This window comes from Trachemys scripta, chromosome 4 (genome assembly GCF_013100865.1).
Source record: "Trachemys scripta elegans isolate TJP31775 chromosome 4, CAS_Tse_1.0, whole genome shotgun sequence".
NCBI classification, from domain to species: Eukaryota; Metazoa; Chordata; order Testudines; family Emydidae; genus Trachemys; species Trachemys scripta.
The window spans coordinates 94,915,353-94,934,243 of NC_048301.1; the positions used below are offsets into that span (position 1 = coordinate 94,915,353).

General features: G+C 40.8%; 1 protein-coding gene across 1 annotated transcript in view; it reads right to left on the reverse strand.

Annotated features, from left to right (window-relative positions):
- LOC117876498 (F-actin-monooxygenase MICAL2-like) overlaps nucleotides 1–18,891 on the reverse strand; it is a 189,250-nt gene that overhangs the window by 96,409 nt on the left and 73,950 nt on the right. Inside the window, exons 8-17 of the mRNA XM_034768763.1 lie at nucleotides 16,585–16,842; nucleotides 14,490–14,605; nucleotides 13,155–13,281; nucleotides 12,852–12,942; nucleotides 12,611–12,758; nucleotides 9,499–9,698; nucleotides 8,852–8,964; nucleotides 3,595–3,660; nucleotides 2,767–2,913; nucleotides 1,834–1,938 (exon numbers count right to left, since the gene is read on the reverse strand). Of these exons, the coding sequence (XP_034624654.1) occupies nucleotides 1,834–1,938; nucleotides 2,767–2,913; nucleotides 3,595–3,660; nucleotides 8,852–8,964; nucleotides 9,499–9,698; nucleotides 12,611–12,758; nucleotides 12,852–12,942; nucleotides 13,155–13,281; nucleotides 14,490–14,605; nucleotides 16,585–16,842 (1,371 nt within the window). The remainder of the gene's footprint in view (nucleotides 1–1,833; nucleotides 1,939–2,766; nucleotides 2,914–3,594; nucleotides 3,661–8,851; nucleotides 8,965–9,498; nucleotides 9,699–12,610; nucleotides 12,759–12,851; nucleotides 12,943–13,154; nucleotides 13,282–14,489; nucleotides 14,606–16,584; nucleotides 16,843–18,891) is intronic.

The window sequence follows — 18,891 nt, forward strand, 5'->3', positions numbered from 1 at the left end:
CTTATCTAAGGACAAGTCATGCCTGACTAACCTAATTGCCTTCTATGAGGAGATAACTGGGTCTTTGGATGAGGGGAAAGCAGTGGATATTCCTTGACTTTAGCAAAGCTTTTGATACAGTATTCTTGCCAGCAAGTTAAAGAAGTATGGGCTGGATGAATGGACTATAAGGTGAATAGAAAGCTGGCTAGATCGTTGGGCTCAACGGGTAGTGATCAACGGCTCCATGTCTAGTTGGCAGCCGGTTTCAAGTAGAGTGCCCCAGGGGTCGGTCCTGGGGCCGGTTTTGTTCAATATCTTCATTAAGGATCTGGAGGATGGCGTGGACTGCACTCTCAGCAAGTTTGCAGATGACACTAAACTGGGAGGAGTGGTAGATACGCTAGAGGGTAGAGATAGGATACAGAGGGACCTAGACAAATTAGAGGATTGGGCCAAAAGAAACCTGATGAAGGTCAACAAAGACAAGTGCAGAGTCCTGCACTTAGGATAGAAGAATCCCATGCACTGTTACAGACTAGAGACCAAATGGCTAGGAAGCAGTTCTGCAGAAAAGGACCTAGGGGTTACAGTGGACGAGAAGCTGGATGTGTGTCAACAGTGTGCCCTTGTTGCCAAGAAGGCTAACAGCATTCTGGGCTGTATAAGTAGGGGCATTGCCAGCAGATCGAGGGACGTGATCGTTCCCCTCTATTCGACATTGGTGATGCCTCATCTGGAGTACTGTGTCCAGTTTTGGGCCCCACACTACAAGAAGGATGTGGAAAAATTGGAAAGAGTCCAGCGGAGGGCAACAAAAATGATTAGGGGGCTGGAGCACATGACTTATGAGGAGAGGCTGAGGGTACTGGGATTATTTAGTCTGCAGAAGAGAAGAATGGGGGGGGGGATTTGATAGCTGCTTTCAACTACCTGAAAGGGGGTTCCCAAAGAGGATGGATCTAGACTGTTCTCAGTGGTACCTGATGACAGAACAAGGAGTAATGGTCTCAAAGTTGCAGTTGGGGAAGTTCAGGTTGGAACTTAGGAAAAACTTTTTCACTAGGAGGGTGGTGAAGCACTGGAATGGGTTACCTAGGGAGGCGGTGGAATCTCCTTCCTTAGAGGTTTTTAAGGTCAGGCTTGACAAAGCCCTGGCTGGGATGATTTAGCTGGGAATTGGTCCTGCTTTGAGCAGGGGGTTGGACTAGATGACCTCCTGAGGTCCCTTCCAACCCTGATATTCTATGATTCTAAACTGAATCCCAACCCTTTGTTGAGCGCTGAGTCATTGGTCATTCTGAATTGTTTCATAGGGTCAAACTCAGCAAAACTCCCTTTGTCTTAGCATTCTATCAAACTACACAGATTATTGTACATGCATATATCAACACATTGAATGTACTGAAGTATTTTTCTAGCATACAAAATTTATATATACACTACAACATATATACACAACTTCTCCACTGATGTCAATGGGAGTTTGCTTGATTTAAGCACATAGAACTTGACCCATACACATTTAGAGTGCTTTGCATGCACACACTTATTCTTCAGTCAGCTTTCTAATCTTGCCTGAAGAGTGTAATGTAACTTTAACATGGGGGGGGGTGTCTCTTATCATTCACCTATTTTTTCTGTATTATTTTGGGTACCACCACACTAAATTCAAGAACGTTGCTTTAAGATGTCCTGGCATGCAACAGCTAAACACACCTGTCACTTATGTGATCAAATTCAGACATTAATTTGAGTGTTTTGGAGTCATTTGAAGACACTGAATCCTGCCGTACTAAATGAAAATAGTACGTTAATTATTTATAGAAAGATTTTCTCCTTATGAATTCCTACCTGACTCTTTGGTGGAGGTGAAGGACTTGGCTCCTTAGGCTTAATAAATCGAGGATTAGCAGGAGGATCAGAAGAAGAGAGCAGGACTGGTTTATCTACTAGCTCCTTGTATAACATTTTGAGTCAAAACAAAACATAAGATTGGAAAATCTTAGGAAAAGGTAAATAGAACAAGATATTTCGAGACAGACAGAAAAAGAAAGAAAAACTGCTTAAAGGGATCCCTAAAAAGGGCTTTATCCAGATGTTCTACACAGCCCTTTTGGAGTCTACCCAAATTAATGGTCTGCTCTCCCATTACAACTGTACTTGGAAGTGCGCATGTGGAATACTAAATATTTTAAACAGAGACTATGGTTAACTTTAAACTTGAGCAGTCCTGCTGAAGTCACTCGTGATCAACTGCAAAACATGCACAGTATATTCTGTTCGTTTAATGACAATGCATACATCAAAAGATTAGATTCACTGTCTTGTATTTTCTACATTTTCTTACCTAGACAAGAATTACAGTGAAAAGAAAACATTCCACTGGATCTTTTTGTCTTGAAAGTGACTCTGTATCCTTTACTAACATCCACAAAACATGAAAACTGAAGAGCTTTTACAAAACCTTAGCCAGCAGACCTATGACAACTTATTGTTACAAAGCTCCACTATAAAGCCATAGCTTCAGAGACAATTTCGCAGTACATTTCAAACCAACACAATTGCACTGTGTATTACTATGCAATGGGCACCTACATAGTCACCAATTAGTTTCTCCCTAAATGCAATGAAAAGGAGATTTTCTATACAAATTTTAGATGACAAATTCTTTAAAAAAGCTTCTTCAAACTCACTACAGATGCAATTTTTATCTGAGAACTACTGTTTTGTTCATGAGGAGAGATTACTTGAATTTCAAAGGTGAATTTTACATTCGTCACTCACCTGTCTCCGGAGAGATGTGTTTGGGGCATTTTCTTCAAACTTTGCCAACAGCTGCGTTGCCATTGACTTTACTTTATTTTGATTCATTCCTTCTCTGTCGCCCTGATCTTTACCAGAATTCGTACCCCGACTAGAAAAACGTGAAGCCTGTAAAAAAAACCAAACTGAGAATTTTTCTTCAAATCTGAAATTGAGACTTCAGTGATATTACACCAGACACAGCCTGAGAAGAGTGATGTTATTTTGTGACACATCTGCTCATTTCAAAAAAGGAACTCACTTTTATGGGACAGTAAAAAAAAAAAAAAAAATCACTTATATAAACAAATACATTATTCTCCTTGGTGGCCTATCCCTCAAGTGAGAGAAAGAACAGGATTTACAGAGACTGAACTGATACTGCTGAACATAGAGCAAGAAGCCATAAAAAACAAAACCAGGAAAGGAACGGGACTCTTGCCGGAAGGAAATGTTGTTAAGAAGTTATAAAACAAAAAGTTAAATAACTGAGCTGGGACAAGAAAAGTAACTATATATATGTATTTCCTAAACCAGAATAGGACTTTAAAAAAATGAAGATCTCTCACTTTTCCTTTATAAATAACTTGAACAAAAATAATTTAGGTTCACTACTGTGTACAAGATTAATTAAAGACTGCAAGCTTCTCGGGGCGGGGGGAGGGAGGAAAGGGAGAGGGGGTATGTCTTAATCAGCACAGAACACAAAAGTTCAGATTTTGGGCCTCTGATGAATCTGCTTCCTGCTACTTCATTAACTCTCTTCATGCAGAAGATGGGGTTAACATAGCAACAAGACTTAACACCCACCTCTTCAAAGCCACCGAGGCCCTTTCGACGCCTTTTGTTCATATCATTTTCTTCTCTCCTTTCAACCTGCAACAATAAAACCAAACAAGGTATGTTGAGCACAACTATATTTATGCAGAATTTATTAATCAGTATGTTAAAAATATTAAAAACTTAGCAAACATGGAAGTGGGGCCCAAGGGTAGTTTGCAGAGTGGGACTGGGCTCAGGAGTTTCAGGACTTTTGGGTACTTATCCCGCCCCTAACACGGATTACAGCCCTGATTCAGCAAAGGACTTAAGCACATGCCTAACTAAGCACACAAATAGTCTCATTGACTTCAGTGGGAATACTGACATGCTTAAAGCTAGGTATGTGCATAAGTACCTTGCTGAACTGAGACTTATTACTGAACTTCAATGGGACTAATGGATATGATTGAATTCTTGGGGCCTTAATCTCCTGGTCTCAGTTTCCCTTGCATGAAATCTCAAAGGAGTGCTTCAGGGATTAATGATTTAGGGGACAATTTTTAAAGGTATTTAGTGCTCATAAAGCACTTTGACATTCTTGGATGAAAGGTATTAAATACAAATTATATTATAATTAAACTGTAATGGATTTCAGGTAAAGTTAAAAAAACAAATATACACAGGCACATCCCCCTCCTCTCCCACCTCTCACCATGCACCCCATCAGGTAGATTCTCAAGCACAAACATAGATTTCCTCCCCTTCAGAAAAACTGTCTGCTTTATCCACAAGTTCTATCAAACTGATTATGGTCTTGATTCAGTAAGGTATTTAAGCACATGCATAACTTTAAGCATGTGAGAAGTCCCAATTGATTTCAACTGGGCTACTCTCACGCTTAAAGCTATGCATTTGTTTAAGAAATTTACTGAATCAGGGCTTACTTGAATAGACAGACAAGTGATATTACCCTGTCAAATGACTTAGTGATTTAAAATTTACATCGGCTCTCAGTAAAATTCAGTCCTGGAACTCCGGTTCAACTTCCACAAACAGGTAAATTGTAGAAAAATGTAATTATAACATGGACAATCTTTCTGCCTGGTAAACATGTCAGCCTATGTTGTTTCTGTATAATAGTCAATAAAAAACACAGTTCAGTCATTTGTATTTCTATGAGCTGCAGATGAGCAACCTTCCATGCCAGTAATAAAAAGAACGGGGGGGGGGGGGGGGGGGGAGACAATGAATACAAACTTCCTTTTAATATTTTCCACAGCTTATAATAAATCATTCTAGAGTTAATTGAAGTTATCTCAACCTTAACTTCTGGGCAAATACCAAAAGAAACAGATGACAATATTTTGAATACTGTGTCTTTCAAGCATTGGCTCTCAGTAATCTAGTTTCCCGTCCTACGTAAGCATCAGTCTGCCCAGCAAGATTGATCAGTGCAATAGCACAATGTGTTCTGCAGAATAGTTTGTACATAAAAGCGGAGACCACACAAGAGAATGAAGGGCACAACAGCACATTAAAAAATTTAATCACAGCCCATTGTATAAAATTTTGAAAGTTAAAGACCTAGACTACTAAGCAATTAATTGCACAGTGACTCCACGCCTGCAGACTGTGCTCATTACCATGTAAACACCTAAAACTCATTCTATAGTCTGGAGAAGTGCAGGAAACCTCAGTTCCTCTGGAGCACTGCAGACACTAATAGGAAAATGAAAAACATTATCTAGCCCAGTACATATTGGCAAACAAACTGCAGCCACATTACCCTCAGCTTTCAATTTCCTAATCTCTCACACACTAGGCAGGGTTAGAGGTCTCCCATCCAACTAATGACCAGCTCTAAGGAAAAGCCAGACAGTGCAGGAAGCAGTGCTGGCAATTCAGTTGGTGGCATTCTCCCCTTGTGGTCAGTGCTGAATTAAAGCCACATAATGTTGTAAGGGCATACCATTGTGTTGGAAGTGCCATCTCTCCAACAAGACACAACACTAAGCACCTGACTATTTGTACTTAATAGGTCCTATATCAATTTTTGCAGAAGAACAGACTTAGAGCTAAGGTTATGGCCAAATTCTAACTTGGGAAGCTACTTTCTGCCTTGCTACATTTCCACCACCTCTTCAGATAGCTATAGTTTGCGTAACTTCCTGTCTCAAACTGAGGGTGTGCCCATGCAGCAGCTGGGAGGTGTCATTCCCAGCTCTGGTAGATGAAAACATGCTAGCTCTGCTGGAGCTAGTGCGCTAAAATTAGCAGTGTAGCTACAGCTACTCTGGTACATACTCAGGTGGCTAGCCCAAGATGCCGCTTGTGCCACCATGGCTACAATGCTATTTTTAGGTGCTATTGAGGACAGCTAGCACATGTAGATCTACCCCAGCTGGGGATTCACCTTCCAGCTGGTGTGTAAATGCACACTACAAGGTAACATTTTTGGAACACAGAAGCTACACATCACAGAGGAAGCTGTGAAGGTCTGTGGCGCTTCCTGCAAAAGAAGTGACCTCGACATGCTTGCTCCCTGAGCCATTTCTAGATGGACAACAAACATTGCAAACACACTATATTGGATCTGGGGTTGGAGATGAAAGATGTCTGAAGGGAAAGCATTATTTCTCCTTTCCACAGAGCATTGTGATGGTGGTGCCAACAGGAGGCCACAAAGCAAATTCCCTCTCGTCGTTTATCTCATCTGTAAACTTTTTTGGGGAAGGGAAGCAGTTATTGTTTTATCAAATGCTGCGTACATATGCAGCTGTACTCCAAGAACTCCCAAAAGCTGCTGCTCTCACTAGACAATGCAAAGTGCTAAACTATTGTATTAATTCCTACTTCTGCTGCTTGCAGAGGTCAAGAAGTACCGGTATCTCTTTTGTCTACCAGTTAATGAGAGAGGATTAAACACCTTAGTAGTGGGGAAAGATTTCCACTACTGAAAGTCTGTTTACTTTTTGGAGTAACTAAGGAAAAAACAACATGGCAATAAGAAAAGCTCCTCGCCAAAGGAAATCATCTGTTTTAATCAAGCACAATGTTTATTTTGCCTATTTGGCTTGCCTCTAGTTTGGCTGGTTGGTAAGTGTGTCACTCTGGTTTTGTTTGTGGGTGTTTGATGGGTAAAAGTTGTTACCTAATAAGGATATATGAGATAACTAGTGAGTGGTTGACTGGTCACATGCTTTAAAAATGTGTTTATGGAATTAGCAACATGTAAGATTCAAGTAAACCTAGGAAATATCTGTACGCTCTGATGCACTTTCTGGGTTAGGAGAATCTTGTTTAGGTAGCTGGTTTACACCAGAATTGAAAAGACAAGTTGGAAGCAGATTTGTAATCAAAAAGGAAAACTATGAACATACATATACATATATATACACACACACACACACACGTATACGTTTACACACACACACACACACACTCACTCCTGTTAAGATCTTTGGACTAGGAATGAAGGAGTGAGAGAGCTGCCTTCTGTTACTTTTGCAAGTTAACATGTGAGGCAATGAAAAACTAAAAGTAAAAAAATCCAAAGTGCTTGTATGGCAGATATTTTTTCTTTTACTATGCAACAGACTAAAGTTACAATAGAGTAGCAAGTTAGGTCTGTTACAAACATGGCTTCTTTGCAACAGCTGGAATTATTGAAGAAAATAAGGTTACAGAATGGTGCAGGAAACAACCTCACACAAGTTTGCATTAGATTGTATTTTCAGGAAACATCCATGGAGGTTAACGAACTATGCTGTTATCACAACTTGACAGAGCAGCAGCCACGTTCTGGTGTGGGTTGGCTAGCACTTCATAGCAATTAGATCTGAACAATCACAGAGGGACGTTTTTGACTTTGAGCCAGACTGTGCAGGCTCAGTTTTAAAAAGGGAAAATGAGGGTGGGATTGGGGGTGAAAAAAACAGCCTCTCCAAGTTCCTGTTAACTTAGTGATAGGATTGCATTTGGGGTGGGGAGAAGGGTAAATATGTAGGATAGCAAAGTTATTTAACAAGAAAATATGTAACTGAATCTGTCTCCAAAGTCATTGTCTTGGAAGAGCGTCTATTCACTTAAGGAAAAATAAAAACCACTCTCACCAGCCCCAATCCTGCATCAGGCTCTGCTAGCACAGATCCCTGTGCCCTGCACGGTTTCACTGACTTCGACAGGCACGGGGTGCTTTATGAAGCACAGGGAATTGTGTATTTAATAGCAATTCTCCATTACTCAGCAGGACTTATGATAAAGTAGGAGAGAGAAAAAATAAGGGGACACATGTGAATGGATTATTGCCTAGGGGCCAGATCCTCCAAACACTTACAACAGTAAATGTTACTCTTGGTAGTGAACTTTCCCATTGATTTCAAGGTCATAGGCATTATACTTCTGTAAGTTTGGAGGATTGGCCCCTAAAATGTTTTGGAGAAAGGAACCTGAATATGTGGTATCAGTACTATTAACCTCAACTATTGCTTTTCCAGGTCATTAATTTCATTGCTATAAATAAAAGATATTTAATAAATTGAAAAATTCTCCTAGAATCACAACTATTATTTGAGTGTACATGTGGTATGGTAATATAGATTTCACTCTTTTATATGAAGTACTGTAAGACTACGGTACACCTTTGATAAAGGCGTGGTTAACTGATGCAGGGAAAAATAAAAGATTTTCTCCAGTTTTTTTTGCTAGTCTATAAAACTTTCTAAAATATTTTTCATTATATATTAACAGTGGAAAAACTGGCCAAAAATATCAAAAAGTTTTTTAAATGATTTGCGAAAACAGGCTTTTTATGTTGCTCACAAATGAACAATCTGGAATTGAATAAAGCTAAAGTAGAAAATGTTTTAAGAAAGGACACTGGCAAGTTGAAAAATCTTACATCTTTTAAAAAAAGATATTTATTTACCTATGTCAAATAATACCACAGTAGTCTGGACAGTTAAAGTAAACTAGTTAGATAAGTTTTTGCTTTCTACTCTTTCATTGTTTGCACACTCAAAACTCCCTTTGAACATTAACATGAATTTTGGATTTGCAAGGACTGCATTATAAGAACTAGTTAGTTTCTAGATAATTTAATTGATGACTAGCATAATGCTGCAATGGTTAGAGTTACAATCATAATGAATATTTTTGTTTAATAAGACAACACATCCTTGTCTGCATTGGAATTATTTTCATATAATCATGTATATATTCTACTGGTTTACATTATGTAGAAGAATGATAGTATATCTTTAACCTACTAATATGAGGTGAAGTAGTAGAGGGCAAAGAACCTTACTTTTGGTACTCGCTTCCTTGGTAACGTTAAATTGATGTAGTTATTAAAGATGAAGTTTGATGATTTTGCTGAGCAAAGGTCATTATTTTCTCCATTTTGTTTATCCACAGCATCTGTTAAAATGAAGATATCTTAAGATATTGTATTCACATAAAAAAGTCATTTTTCAAAGCATTTTCTCTGTAGAAACAATATTTCTGCAGTCTACTAATAGTAGCATTTATACATGAGTGTGTTGGAGCCCACTCTCCCCGCACAACGAATGAATGAATAAATAAAATCTACATATGTTTTCTAAAAATTGGAAGAGAATCCCATATGAATAAATATGGGGAGAACAACATCCTTAGCAAGTTACTATAATGTTTGACAGTATTATCTTAATGATAGTGGCAGTTACTCAGCGCTCTCCTGCTTTCTGAGACCATTAAGGAATTGAAAGTCTTGATCCAAATCAAATATTTTTTCCCTTTCCGTTTTAAGCATGAGATTACTACTACAGACAGCAAAAGGAGTCAAACATTCCAGAGTGATTATACTGTAGCTGTGAGAAACGGACTTTGGCCCAACATCAGGCGTAATTAGGCAGCTTAGGTGAAATGATTTTTCCAATTTCGGTAAAAATGAAGAACAAATGGTTTGCTTACCAACTGCTCTCAGAGGGGTTCCTCTAAATAGCTCATAGAATTTTGAGAGGTACATGACCATGCTGAGTTTATCAGGCTCTCCAGCAGACGCCATCTCTTTCCCAGTGGTGACTGGAGGAATTCCAAACTCTCGTTCAGCAACGTCAAACACCAGCTGGTTGTTTTCAACAACATCTTCTTCATTCAAAGAGTCAAAGTCACTGAGGAACAAAGATTAATATTGGGTGGGTTTGGGGAGAGCTGCCTTCTGCCATTTTCACAAACAAACAATAAAAACACTCATTTGCCTCATTTGGGAATGTCATGACTGAAGTCATGATTCAAGACTGCCTGCACATTTCACAGAGTTGCATTTGTGAACTGTATCCAAATTTACAGACAAGGCATACGACCCAAAGCACTTCCCTACGTTTGATGTTCACTTTTCAAATTAAATTTCAAAAATGTCACTGAACCTAATTTTTCAAAATTATTATTTGAGCTAGTTGTAGAGAAAGAATTTCCTGATCTACCATGTGAAAAATGTAACCATACCACAAACAGTACAAAAAATCCTTCCCTTCCAGAATATAGCTGCACTGCTACATGTTCCAACTGCTGCAAGTGATGCATTTTGCCTTTAAACACTGGAATAATCCCAATTCATTTAGAAAGAAAAGTAATCAAATTCATGACCACATAGACTAGTGAATTGTGAGCTCAGACTAGCACCACATTCTCTTATAAAAAGCATCTCTCTCTCACGCACACACACACACACACACGAACACACACATGCACACGCACAAATTGTTGTCCTTGCGATAAATATATCACGACTGTCCAATTTATCACAGATTTTTGACCGCATTACCTGCCCCCAATCCATTTTCTTGAGATTCAATAAAATTGCAATCCCAAGTAGCTTCAAGCAGACATTTTAAAAAAAAAATAAATAAAGCTGCTAGCAAAGACGTTTCCTCCACCTCATGCCAAATGTGAAATTCTATGCCCCAAAAGAGTGATCCCTTCCTGATGCCCAGGATGGCTGAAATTCAGTCATGGGCCAGTAGCTGCTTTTATGAATCCAAAAGCATCAATTTTTAAAATCTGATGGTAGAAATCTGTACAGTGTTCTGGATCTCATTACTGTGTTTAGTGCTTCATATTGATGCCCTCCGGCCAATGAGATTAGCCAGTATTTGGGGCCTTGCCAGGTTGTTTCCTCTAGGAGGAGAAATTGATGCTGGAGTCGGATATTTCTTAGGTGGAATCCTCTTTAGTTACAAAGAAAGCATGCAAAGTCCTGTTTCCCTAAACACAGTAGAAACAAAACAGCAGGGAGTTTTCTTGCTCAGGAATTTGAATTTCCCTTTCCAGCATGTACTGTGCCCAAAAGAAGGTCTCTGTGCTCCTTCTCACTCTACATTCACGACAGATTCTCTCGCTTTCTGCCTCTCCCATGCCTAAGGCTACGATTATGTCAGAGAGGTCACGGAATCCTTGATTTCAGAGACCTCCGTGACATTTTCTGCTTCAGCCCCCGTGCAGTTCTCAGCTGCTGCTGGTGGCAGGGCCCCCCATAGCTCCCAGCTGCCGCAGGCACCCCCCTGCAGCTTCCAGCCAGCGGAGAGGGACCCCGCAGCTGGCTCATGTTGTCAGGGATATTTTTAGTAAAAGTCAGGGACAGGTCATAGGACAGGACATTGCCTGTGATCTGTCCATGACTTACTAAAAATATCCATGACAAAAATCTCACCCTTACTCATGCCCACAGAGCTTGTCAACCCATCCCTTGGTCGTTGTGTTTTCAGTCAATCCAAGGGAAACCCCTCTTATTCTCCTGAGTTACGCCTTGCCATGTGGCCCACCTTGCATGGTGGCTTCTACGATTTCCAGTTTCACAAGGTAAAAGGGGCCCAACTGCACCTCCTATTCAGCTGAATAATTAGCATTTAGCACACCCATCAGCTTTAACCATGTCAGAAACCATTACACTAGCTTCCATTTACACTAGCTCTTATTTTGGTGCATGTGGCATTTTTTTCCATTCTGGAGTTTCCAGTTACGTCATCTTTTCAAATTTCTGCCAGTGTCATTGTGGATTTAAAAGTCTATGTGCATTGGGTAGCCCAGCATGCCTGTGTGCACTCTCCAGAGCCAGAGGGAGTCTGAGAGGACACTGGAATCACTCCTACCACAGATTTCAACAGAAATGACCATTAAAGACTGATTACAGCTTCTCTGGATGTGGGAAGATCACAGGTCTCAATAAGTAGCTGGGGCAGAGGACACACACTAAGGGCATGTCTACACTACAACTAGACACCCACGACTGGCCCATGCCAGCTGACTCAGGCTTGCAGGACTCGGGCTAAGGGGCTGTATAATTGCAGTGGAGGTGGAGACTTGGGTTGCAGCCTGAGCTCTGGGACCTTGCCACCTTGCAGAGACCTGGAGCCCGGAAGTTTAGGCTGCAATTGAACAGCCCTGCAGCCTGAGCCCCGCAAACTCAAGTCAGCTGGTACGGGGTGGCCGCCGGTGTCTGGTTGCCGTGTAGACACACTCTAAAAGTTTCTGTGTAGTTAGGTCCAGTGGGATACGGTGTGGTTACAGTCAGAAGAAGGGGGTTAGGACAGAAGAGGGAGTTAATTTGCCAGGACTACCTCGGGAATCTGTTACTCGATTTTTGGTGTTCATAATGCAGCTAATATGAAAGGGTGTTGTATTGCTCTGGACAGAGCACATACAGAAACAGTCTAAAGCTGCAAAACTCCCCTGAACTTGCCTCTCCTTTCTAAGAATGTGCTTCGAGGAACACATGGACATAAACCCTCACATTAAAAAAAATGAAATAAAAAATAGGCATGTGATTTCCACTAAAGTCAACAAGAATCACACGGCTAAAAGCCATGCAGCTCTTTGAAAATGTATACTGTCAGTTTTAAATGCTGGGCCAAGGACATCTGGGAAAAAACCAAACTCAGCGATGGCATGCACCCGGTTGCAAAAACAAATGTTAAAAGGGGACTCTAAACCACCAGCATTGTTTTAGTTGGCCTTACACTAGTCTATACTTTTATAAACTACTTAGCGTATCCTACAATTAGCAAACTCTACCCACATAACTTACATGAGGTCAGGTCTGAAGCGGTGCATAATTGCACACAGTGCAAGGCCACTCCTCCAAGAAGTAGTGAGATCAGTGACATGAACATTCCTGTAGCCTTCTGTCTGTTTCTGACACCAGGTTAAAAGCTTATTAGGTCGAATATCGGATTCTGCAGGTGTAATATAGGGAGAACATTTCAGTCACTTACATGCTCTGAACATGAAATGTAAAAGAATCATACCAGGCAGAAAATTTCACATACCATGTCTTGAGACATTCACTGATCTTCTAATAGAGCTGACCCTTTCAAGAGGGCATTGTTGTAGCTCATTTGTAACATACAAATGTCTAACCTAAAGCAAAAACAATTTGAACATGAGTACATGAACCACTGCAAGTGATTTTAATATAATATTTTCTTTTCACGTGAACTTTATCGGGTAACTTGACCTCATCCAGAGAATCTCATGAAAGTTTTGTTTATGCAGCATTTCAACTGCAGCCGTGAGACTCCTGGGACAAAAATGAATTGTGATTTTGTAAAGTGAGCCTTTAAAGAACTGACCTGATGAGGTCGAACACAGCTGGAGTTCAAGTTGGGATAGCGCGTTCCTGGGTCAATGGTATACTGGTCAAAGTTCTTGTTGATATTTTCGGGTGTAGTCTGGGGCAATAGTCGATAAATGCTCTCTCTGACAGACAATAATAAAGAAGTGTCAGTTGAAGACCGAGTGCAACCATTTTTTCCTACATTGCTTTTGTAATTGCCCTCACCTTTATTTAGAATCGATCAATGATTAGCACCCTGCACTAAACCTGCATCTGCACCAACTGCCAATACTGTCTCAGCATGAGAAGTTTTCCAACCCAAACCTGAGACAGACACTTACGTGATGCCTGTATCTTCCTGAGGCAGGAAGAGAGCAAGAAAGAAGTAAGATTACGTCATGCAAAGACATCTGGTTTTGCTTTAATCTCCACCCAAGGGGTAACTTCTCCTTTTACCACAAAACAGCATTGGATCCAGTCATCCTGCAATTCACCCAACCACTCGGCCCTTCCTTTGTTACTCCATTCAATTTTCCATTTGGGATTGCTCTGTGTTTCTGAGTCATCCACAAACATCTGCCTTCTCATTCCTTACACAGCACTGCACTTATAGTCCTGATCTCATAATTACCACAAACAATACTGCTCCCAAACAGCTACGATACATCAGTTTCTAAAACATCCTGACCAGCTGTAACAGTATCAAATCTTTGCCACTGGAACCACTAAACAGGGTCAGCAAATTCAGGCCATCGCCATGCAAAAAAATTTTTTGTTGGTGCCTTTAATAACAGTTTTTAGGAGAGTGAATAATAGATTATAGAAAAGAACTTATGATTAAAAGCTATGCAGATTCTTGCTTGCTGCACATTTAACAGAGTCAATAAAAGTCACATCACGGTCCCAGCATGAACTAAAAGGCTCAGCTAAAAAAATGGAGGTGCCAATTCTGAAAACTACTGCTGCTAAGACATGTGTGTTCTTTGACTAAAAGCAGATTATTTCACAAGTGCTTGGGGACCAGAAGATTGGCAGGGCTGGTCATTTGATACCAAGCCTTACACCTCTTCCTCAAAGTTTCAAACTGGGTCAGGTCAATAGTCACTTAGGCCCTAATCCTTCAGATTACTCGATATCAGTGGACCTTTGCACCAGCAGAGTGTAACTTGCAGGACCAGGCCTAGAGGTCCCTGCTATCTGAAAACTGTTCAGTAGCCTAAATGAACTGACTGCCACAACAGGTAAGCAGAATACTTCTGTTACTTGTGCTGTTCCTTGAACATCTTCTACCATCACCGTATTCACTTAAAATTTGCTTAAATGGGAGGGGAAGAAGAAAGGAAGTGTTTACCGTTCAGCAAGGATCTCTAGTGGGGGTTTTCCTTGATCCCAGCTCTTCACCATCCATGCTGTATCAAAAGCAGCTAGGAAGCCTCTTGCACAGCCGGTACCCATCGGCCAGAAGGGCTGTGAAGAGTATTTACAGTTTAGCCATATTTATCCCTCATCTTTCTTAATAAGAGACTTATCACCAAAGCAGTTGCCAGGTGGGCTTGCAGGCTAGGTTTTCACACATTCTGAGATGCTAGGCCAGAGAAAGTTCTAGTATACAGTATTGCCAGCTCTCACAATATTTGGTGTTTTTTCTCAAAGCCTCAGCTCCTGGAGTCATGAGAATCTCAGATTCAGTTTTGTATTTGTATATTCATTGTCCAAAGAAATTTCCAGCACTTATGCAGAGAACATCTGGAAAATGTGAACCCTAAAACATTCAAAAACCAGAAGGGAAGTAGAAAGATCCAACATTTCTTATTATTAAACAAACAAACAAACAAACAAAAAACAACCCTCCTGATTTTTAAGCCAATCTCACAATGTTTTGGGGATCTGATAGATGATTTCTGAACATCGGGGGTTGGCGATACTGAGTACACTGCTTGTTCACTTTAACTACACTTCCAGCATCAAAAGTACAAAGCAGGACAGTTGAATAACTGGGACTGCAGTCAAGGGAACTATGCCATTTACACCAACCGAGGACCTGGCTTCCTGTTTTCAGCTGTGAAACACAACTTGTGTTATATACACAAGTGGAATCCGCATCAGAGATCATTAGTCAGGCATTAGTTACTGATAAGTTATAGTATGAAAATGAAAGAAAATTCTATTGTAAAGAAAAAAGCACCAACATTTCACAACATGTATTGTAAGACAGGGGTTCTCAGACTTTTGTACTGGTGACCTCTTTCACACAGCAGGCCTCTGAGTGCGACCCCCCTTAAATATATGAAAAAGTGTTTTTAATGTATAACAGCATTATAAATGATGGAGGCAAAGTGAGGTTTGGGGTGGAGGCTGACAGCTCCCGACCCCCCATGTAATAACCTCACAGCCCCTTGAGGGGTCCCGACCCTCAGTTTGAGAACCCCTGTTGTAAGACAAAGTAAAGAGGGTCCACTGACATTCTTAGGCCATCCCTAATGGCAATGCGATTGTATAAGTCAGCCCAGTAAACAACACATACTCCATTTCGTGCAAGACATCCTGAAGAAAGCCCATAATGCCACAACACTCTGATACAGACGATTACAAACATGAATAATAATGAGTAACAAACATTTACACACACAAGTAACTTCTTTGAAGATTTCCCTGGAATTACTCATGTACGTAAACTTACACATATGAGCAAGTGTCTGCAGTATTGGGCCCACAGTTAGTACAGCTGACATGACCAACAAGGAGTCACTCCCCCTCCAACTTTAGAGGTTTTTTTTTTTTTTTTTTAAAGCAAAGTTGTCTGTCATAGTGTTGTACCTAATCACACTGTAATTTAAAGTGGCACCTAAAGGTTATTATAATTAAAGAAGTCAGCATGTAACAAAATATTTCTCTAGATTTTTTGTTTCTTTATACTTTATGCATTTGCCAGTGTTTTATGTAGAAGCAGCCTCACTGTTTCCCCCTTATTTCCTGTTTCTCCTTAAAGAATCTTATAGGAATGGAAGAAAAAAAATTAAATCCAGCCATTCTATTTAATGGTATTCATTGAGAAATTGCAGCTTTTAAAAAATGAGTCATTTAAAAAGTTCAAAACTTGTCAGTGTCCCTTTAAACAAATAGTTTTTAAGCATGTTCATAATTTCTAAGTAAAAATGCTGTCTGTTACTAGATATTATTAAACATGTGGCCAGCTCAGCTGGTTTCTGAATCTTCTTAATTCTATTCTTTTCAGGAAAGATTTAGGATTATGTCAGCTACCAGATAAAATTCACATTGCCACCTCCTGGTTATTATACTGTCAAAATAAGCAATCTGAATGCATTTACCAAAGTACCTGAACCTGCGGTTTAACAAAACCAAACCAAACTCCTCTTACAGCATAAAAACATATTTTTTTACTTTAAGGAATTCAAAATGCTTTTTGTTGTTGCTGCTAGGTATACCTCAAGTAAACTATCTCCAACAAGGGCAACTAAGAGCTGATGTCTGTGCCTTTCTCTTATTAGTGCAGCATTTTCAGAGGCATACATGGAAGTAAAATCAAACATAGCCACGTCTGGCTGCCCATAGTGATTAATCGCAAAATCCAAGGAAGGCAGCTGGTAATTGGTTGCAAAGTCTGCAGCTTCCCTTGCATAAGACAGCAGATTGTCCTGGTTTACATTTTCCCCACAGAGAAGCATCTCGGTATCAATGTAGTCCTGAAGAGACAAAAACACCAGCATTATGAGAGATTTTAAAATATTCTGATGCAGGGACAGAAAATAGAATAGCACATAGCGGATGGCAACATCACATCTTGTGGCAAAGTACTGAGAGAAATTTGGCTGCTACTTAAATATTTAGAAAACTTGTTAATATGTAAACACACTGCTTAATATTTTAAACTATATACTAAGCCCAATCCAGAAACAACAACTCTCGATTAGGCAAGCCGAATAAGCATTACTACTTACAACAGAAGATGGTGCTTTCCTCACCCTCCTCCCCTTAGCTACATGTTATTTTGGTAAATTTACTACCCTCCTATTGAGAAGGTATCACCACCACTAGTTATCAGTATGCAATGCAGTCTGTCTTTCGTGTCCCATCACTATTGAGAATATTGCACTTTAGGACTTGCGGGTCACCCTACTGAGTGATCTGGCATATATGACTGGATATTGATGAGCCTATGGCTTAAAACTGTATATACATGGACACTGTGTAAGACATAATGGACTATCTACAAATTGGGCAAGGAAAGAATTTGTTTGTGGAAAACTGCTCAACTTCGCAGGGACTCTTTCTTTATGGGTCATGCTGCTTCTGGTCAGTGACTGATAAGGCGATTTCTATTTCCAGCTTAATCAAGGATGAGACCCTTGACCTGGCACATTCTAGATGGATGATGCTGCAGAACAGATATTAGCCCAGTTATCTCTAGACAGGTTGTGTTTAGCACGAGACACAAATGGATCAAAGAAATGGTGTGGATGTGCCAATTGCCTGTGACCTTGGTTAAGTGCCTCTAGCTCCACAACAGGATTTGTTTGAACATGTACATATTGTGAGAAAGTCCTGGGAATAGGATTAAGATGAGAAAAGTGATGGTGAAGCTGTGCAAATGCCCTCACAACAGCTGCATGCAGTGTTGCCCCTATAAGGGGATCCCTCTGCAATTGATACCAGAGAGGGAGGAAGGGGAAAGTTTACCTGACTGGAACAGTTTGAACAGGCAGTGGCTGGATCAGGTGGGGAGGAAGGGGGTATTGCCCTTCCAGGTGACCAGAGAAGGGGATGTTCCAGAGAAACCCGCTTCATCTGGACATATTTTACTGGGCGCCCAACTTCATGGGCGCCCAGTGAATGGGGAAGAAACAGTCTTTCCCTAATGTTAGATAAAAATATCAGCAAATATCTGGGAACCCAGCTAGGGTAGCAGTGAGGCAGCCAAACTAGTGTCTCTTTGTGACAGATGTCCAGTGCAGATACTCAGTATGGAAAGGATACAGTTATTGGATAAAATGGACTGGAAAGGGGATTTAGAGGAAAGCAGCACTTAAGAAAGCTAAGTGGAGGGTTGAGGGCTTGTAGTGTCTGCCTCTTCCTTTTCAGGCCCCTTACTCTTATATGAGGGAGGGAGGCAAGGTCCCAGCAATGGGCTGGCTTTGACTAGGTTGGGAAGGAGGAGGGCTGACAGTACCTCTCCCAAAAAGGTGAAATTTAATTATATCCTGCACTGCACTATTCATTGCCAGGTACTCCCAGATATTTTAAGTGAATCAAGTTGTAGCCTGCTCAAACCACATCCATCGCCTCCTGTTTTTCTTCCTGCAAGGCCAGACAATGGGACAGTGCTTTTGGAATAGAATTCCTTTGACGATACTGTGTTAGTTTTGTGGCAATACGAAAGGAACAGAAATTTGTATCTATGGCTCTGTTGACAAGAATTTGGTTTTGCTTGTTGTACATCTAACACCTCCCACAAAATTTAAAAAACAAAAAAAACTACGGTTACCATATTTAAAAATAAAAAAAAGGACACTCCATAGGCCCTAGCCCCGCCCCTTTCCCACCCCGGCCCCGCCCCAACTCCGCCCTTTCCCGCCCCTTCCCCAAAGTCCCCGCCCTAACTCCCCCTCCTCCAGCCATGCGAAAAGGGCTGCCCGAGCGCTACCAGCTTTACGGGCAGCCTACAGACCCTGCACCCCCGGCCGGCGCTTCCCCAGCGCAGCTGGAGCCCAGGAGGGGAAGCGCCCAGCTGGGGG